General features: G+C 53.1%; 1 protein-coding gene across 2 annotated transcripts in view; it reads right to left on the bottom strand.

Moving 5' to 3' along the window:
- The window catches only part of LOC137154587 (uncharacterized), a 40,560-nt gene that overhangs the window by 13,347 nt on the left and 20,994 nt on the right, over positions 1-6,219 (bottom strand). For both annotated transcript variants that reach the window (XM_067550314.1, XM_067550315.1), the window contains exons 3-4: positions 5,460-5,650; positions 4,545-4,742 (exon numbers count right to left, since the gene is read on the bottom strand). In XM_067550314.1, coding sequence (XP_067406415.1) covers positions 4,545-4,742; positions 5,460-5,650 — 389 coding nt within the window. The remainder of the gene's footprint in view (positions 1-4,544; positions 4,743-5,459; positions 5,651-6,219) is intronic.

The following is a 6,219-nucleotide window of genomic DNA, read 5'->3' as shown; positions in this document are numbered from 1 at the left end:
CTTCCGCAATGCGACGGTCCCTACCTGGGCCTTTTCCTTCAACAGGGAAGATGGATGAGAACACCACTTGCGCTTCAAACTCCACAGATCCTTTCAAAAGGCACTCCCACCAGTGGGAGGAGGATCAGGGGTGCTTTGGGTATTCCTTTGGGGCTAGCACATTGACATTCTGGATGAGAGGCACAGAAATCGCTCACTTCCTTGTGAATGGTGGGCTAGAAAAATCTAAGGGCCCCTCGCTGTAGTGTCTTCTCCTGCCCCAGGTGTCCAGCCCAGGGCACCGAAAGAGCCAGAGGCAGCAGACCCCATGGGAACTTCCATGGCACCAACAGCTGTTGGAGTACCTCTTGGGTTGTGGATCCTTGGTCACCCAGTACAGGATCTCATTGTGGAACTCAAAGCGGGGCCCTTGTGGAACCTGTGGGTTGGCGGCCCCCTCCTCCTCGGTGTTGGTCACTTGCTCCCATGCATGACTCAATGTTGAGTAGTTCCTCATGAAATCTCCGTCGACCATCAGTCACTCGTGCCCGGCTTCCTCCAGCACTTCTGTCTCGATGGAGTGTGGTCTGGGGCCTTCCAACTGGTCAGGGGGCTCTTCCTCTGGCCTCCCATTCTACATTTGGCCTTGGAGCCACTGCAACAGTGGTCTCGGATTTGTTTCTGCTGGCAGTCAGCTTCCCCACTCCTGCATGACCTCCCCGAACCATCGACAGTCCTGTCCCAGGACTACGGGGTATGCTAGCATCTTAGCTAGGCTGACTGAGCATTTTTCCTTGTGACAGCCAACCTCCAGATTTATCCTGGTGGTGGGGTATAGCCATACATCTGTGTGGATGCACTGGAGATATATAGGGGCCTCTGTCCAGCCCAGTGACTTCATTAGGTGAGCATGTATGAGTATCTGGCTGCATCCCAAGTCAACCAGACCTGTCACTGGGGTGACGTTGACCCCTCTCGAGACCTGAAGTTTGGGAGGGCTTCTCTTCTGAACCCGCGAGTCTGCCACCCAGGCCTGACCATAGTTACAGGGGCAATCGCATCTGAAGTTCCCTTCCTGGCCACACTCATAACATCTGTCCCTCATAGTCTCTATTGCAGAATTTTGTCACAATGGTCCAGGTCTGCACCAGCTGGGGTTCCCCCCTTTGGAGTCTCATGCTGGGGTTCCGTGTGGCTCCTGGATTTGGGGCTACTATGCATGGCCTGGATCTAATCCTGAGTCCCCTTTCTTTGGCTTTGTGCTTTCTCATGGGTCCCTCCTGCAGCTTCTGGGACTCCCTGGTTTAAGTGCTTGTAGCCCAGGACCCTCTGTGGCTAAGTAATCTTCCATCAGATTCACACCGCCTCTGTGAGGATCATCAGATAGTGTCAATAGACACCCCCCAGAGGGGAAGGATCTGTGTAAACTGCTCCAGGAGAATGGCCACCGCAACTTGTGGTCCTGTCAACTTCTCGGGGTCCAACCACCACCAATAATAGTCCTGGAGTCGCTAAACCACTGCCCGAGGTTGAGCTCCTGTAAGGTCTCTCTTGTCGAAATCCACAATGAAATGTTTCAGGATTAACCCCCATGTGGTCCAAGATGGCAGCCTTCACTTTGGCACAATCGACAGCATCAGTAGGGTCTAGTTTCTGGGGGTGGTTTGTGCGGGCCTGGTCAAGTATGGGGCCACTAGGGTAGGCCAGTGATCTGGAGGCCAGCGAGCCGTGGTGGTGGCCCGTTCGAACGTGATGAAGGCGGCCTCTGGGATCCCATTTTAACCAGCCTCACCAGTAACCCCATCAAAGTGTTATCTATCCCCCAGCCCACCCCAGAGATGCTGGGCGGCCCAGAGGTTGTAGGAGCACCATCATCTGTTGAACCAGATGATCCTGTTGGACTTGGTGTTGTGCCGCTAGCTCCCTGATCAACTACCGCTGCTGTTCTTGTTGCATGGCCATTTGCTGCAGCGGCTGGGCCTGTTGTTGGGTGGCCTAGTGCTGCTGGCTTTCCAGCACCCACCATGTTGGCTGCAGAGTTTTATCTCTAGTCTTCCTCTTGTTGGTCCTCTTAACTGGGCCCGACCACTGCCCACATTCTCCACCATGTCTCACGCGGGACCCGGCATGTTGAGCGAGCCTGGCCCCATGCAGGGTTGGTACACCCTGTCACAAGGGGGCTGTAGGTGAGGATTGAGGTGGATAGGCAGAATGTTGGGGGTTGCCTTGCATACCTATTATCTGCATTATACCTGGCTTTAGCCAGAGCCTTTGGTCCTCTCACTTTCCTGGGTACTAAGGCTCCCTAAATTCATCCACAAAAAAAGGCTCTTGACTTTTGAGGCCACATGTAGACAGTCTCCCATACAAAAGTTCCATGGGGTGCTTCTGGGGCATTCAGTCTCTGTGCTCCTGCACTCTTGAATTTCACCAGATATCTTGAGTGGCAGACGCCACCCTCCTCCTGGTGTAAGTGACGCCAGTCTCAAATCCTCAGCTTCTCCACACAGCCTCGACAATGCATCACCCTAACAGGGAGTAAAGCAGTGCCCTGTGTCCCTCCTCCCAGCACTGGCAGCTCCTTCCCTGTGGGGCTGAGTCTGCTCCTGGTGTAGTTCATGGCCACACCAACGGGGAAAGCGCGGCCTGGCAACACAATGCCCTGGCTGTCAAGGGAACTCGGGACCTCAGCTCCCTGCACCAGGGTGGCGAGTTTATAAACCAGGTGTATAAGCCACATACTGGCCAGGAACTGGTACTGCCTTAAATAGCAGTATCTGAATTACAGATACAGTGACTCCCACTGAGCTTCAGATCCAGTTCCAGGTCCTGGTCCTCATCTACAAAGCCCCTGAAATGCTCTGACCTGGTTAACCCAGGGACCACCCACTGCTTCAAAGACATTGCAATCACCACAGACAACACAGGCTGGGGCTCGCTGGAGACGGAGACACAGGGATCCCCATGAAGAGCATTTCCCTACCACAGGGAATCAGGCTCAGTTTGCATCTCTCCTGCAACAGAGGGCAAAAGCTGTGTATGCACGTTGCCTTCCTCAGTAGAGGCAGCAGCATGCAGGCTGGGAAGCCCAGCTCTCCTTGAAAGTGCCTCACCCGAAGGCAAAGACCCCATGGAGCGCAGAGCAGAGCAAGCTGTCCTGCCAGGACTAGATTGAAGCAGAACTGCTTGTATGTGGTGACTAGATCCCAGGGTGACCAGAGGCAGAGGCTAGATTAGAGACACACGTGTACTAGACACAGACAATGGCAGGTCTCAGGACTTGTTCACTGGCTAAGCAGCTGCAGCCACATTAGGAGAGACAGCAACCATGAGCTAAGTTGCAGGTAGTCACGCCCTCATACCCCATCTAAATTACATCAAACAATGTAAGAGCGGGCTGTTAAGAAGGTGTTCCTGTCCTTAATAGTATCTACCACCACCAGATAAAGAAACAGATCTCAGGATGTTTAAAGAAAACTTTGCTTGATAGTATTCTGTCTAGCAAGGAATCACTTATCAACAGTTGTGGTTGTAAAAACTACATGTCTTATTGTTTTGTCTTGTGGTTCCCACATCTCTATTGTTTACCTGAAAGATTTCTGTCTGGTTCTTTGATTGTTTCTGTATGTTGCATAATTAATAGTGCAATATTTAAATCAACTAAAGTGGTGGTGTATGATTGGTTAAATAACTGTTTCATAATGGGCTAGGATTGGTGTTTTGTAGCCTTTTGTTTAAAATGATTGGTGAAGGGATAGCTAAGCAGGACCCAAGTTTTAACTATATAAGCTTTTGAGGTCCAAAAGGAAGTTCTTTGGAACCTAACTCCAGAACACAGCCCAACAGAACTGCCAGACAGACCTCCGCAGCCTGCCAGCCACATTGTGCAGCTGGAGTCCCCAGATGATCTAATCCTGAATGGCCACCAGGAGAAGTTTGTTTGCCTTGTTGGGAATGGTGCGTACGGTATGCTTAGCGGGTGTGTTCTGTTTCGGTAATTGTTAATAAATAGAGAATAAGGATATTACTGTGTAAGGCTTGTTCACTGGTAAAAGGCCCTACAAGCCTTTAGAAGATTATGTCTGGAGCCCTACAAATTGGGAAAGGCTGGATATTTAAATTAACCAGGTTATGCCTGGAGCCCTACGGCCTGGGAATGGGTGACCCTGAGCCCTAGAGTGTGAATTAGGTAAGGGTAGGTGCCTTTCCCCCAGAGCCCTACAGACTGGGAAAGAATGGGGGTGCCTTAACCAGGTTATGCCTGATTGGGGTAAAGGTGGAGTGCCTGAGATTGTGCAGGTAACAGCAATGGGAGACGCTGTTTGCCTCTGAACTCGGATGGTAGGAAGTTCTGTGCCCAGTGGCGCGGCTGGGGGGGGAGAAATGGCATGAAACACATCCCAGAACGTCAGCATGGAAGCCATCTTTCCCCCATCAGAAGGTGCAAAGGACTGAGTTCCCAGGCTTGCTCCCATCCCCGTGCCCTGTGCACATTCCATTACTGCCCCACGCCTGGCCTGTGACCGTTTGGTCTGAACGCGTCCCCACTGGGTAATAACACGTACCTTGGCAGGGCTGCCCAAGAGGTTGTCTGTTCCCTGGTCGGTGGTGAAGACAGGCGATCCGGATGCCAGGACAGTCTGGGCCAGCACCGAGCCTATGGCCATCACATCAATGCTGCCTGCGGTGGAGACGTGGAGGCCGCCGTAGGCCTTGGGGTGGGCTTCCGTGCTGTGCTGGTAATACTGGCGGCTGTTGACATCCTGCATGGAGACAGCGGCTGTGACAAACATTCGGAGAGGTGAACGCTGCCTAAGCCTCCTACAGCCACGCAGCAGGGGGACCGGGGGAGCTGGGAAGGCTGTCCCAGCTGCAGTAGCACAATAGTAGGAGCATTGAAGTTAGTTCATCTTATTAGTTCACCTAGTCCAGTGGCTGTAAAGCTGTGATGACCCCCCCATAGGTCTTCAAGGGGCTTGAACCTGAGCCCTGCAGATAAACGATCTTCGGCAGCTCCCACTGCTAACCACCGTTATCAGCAACAGGGAGTGTTCACCGTGTAGACAGGGGTTGTGTTCCAAGGAGGTTGGCAGACCCCTCTGCACACCTGTCACTCCTGAGGGGTTTGGATTCTTGCTGAGGCTGTTGGCCTGCTCGTTCCTGCCCAGGAATCCCTGCATTGTGCCCGCACACATCCCTCTGATAATACGCAGTGCCCTGGCGGGGTTTTCATGTAAGCATGGAAAGCACTGTGCGAGGGTGTGCAAGTGTCATCAGCCGTTTCCTTGATGAGGAAACAGAGACACAGCCAAGGTCACTCGAGGAGTCAGTGGCAGAGGTGGGAACAGAGTCTAGGTAGTGCCCTATCCACTGAACTATCCCCCTGCAAATACCCTGGGGGGTCCCTGACCCCCACCCCTCCACACCTGCTCAGAGATCTCCCTGGACTCCCTCATGCTGTTACACATACCGGGGCTCACCTGTGTGATCTGGATCTGGAAAGTGGTGTGGGGGTTCCGGAAGTGGGTCCTGTAGTGCTTCACTGCCTCGTCCCGCCGGTTGAAGCCGTTGCGGCAGCGGTAGCAGTGCCAGTGCGCCCCTTTGAACTTCTTCTCCCCTTTGATTGTGCCTACCATCTCGCAGTGACTGCAGCAGCGCAGGATCTTCAGTCCTGGCGAAGGCAAAGCCCCGTGAGGATCAATGGCTCCGCTACACACATGTCCCACCAGGCTGGGTGGTAAGGGCCTGGAGAAGGTGGAAAGACTCCCCTTGACTAGTGAGAGCAGGATCAGGCCTTGCATGCTGCATTCCAGGGAAATTATCACTGCCCCCCCCCACCCCTCCAGCTGAGCGGGTGAAGCTGTCACTTCCCGGAGCCAGGAGGAGAATGAGGCATCCCTGACCCAACCACATTGTGCTGCAGCTGTGCTGCGGAAAGCATCTAAACATTTCCCATTGCAGCTAACACCAGCTCAGCATGGGGAGCCCTAGTATAAATGGGCTGGCGGCAGCCACCCCTGTATTTTAACACTGGGTCACATAATCCTTCTTGCAGCAGGTCTAATCAGTGTGGTGTTTTGGAGGCCTGTCTACACTAGGGTGACCAGATGTCCCAATATTATTGGGACCATCCCGACATTAGGGGCTTTGTCTTACATACACAACTATAACCCTTGCCCCCACCAAAAAAAGTGTCCTGATTTTACACACTTGCTATCTGGTCACCCTAGTGTAGACACT

Source organism: Emydura macquarii, unplaced genomic scaffold (genome assembly GCF_026122565.2).
Source record: "Emydura macquarii macquarii isolate MOO-44397 ecotype Brisbane River unplaced genomic scaffold, CSIRO-AGI_Emac_v2 contig_1254, whole genome shotgun sequence".
NCBI lineage: Eukaryota > Metazoa > Chordata > Testudines > Chelidae > Emydura > Emydura macquarii.
Note: the sequence above shows the minus strand (reverse complement) of the source record. Positions and strands in the feature narration are given on the sequence as shown.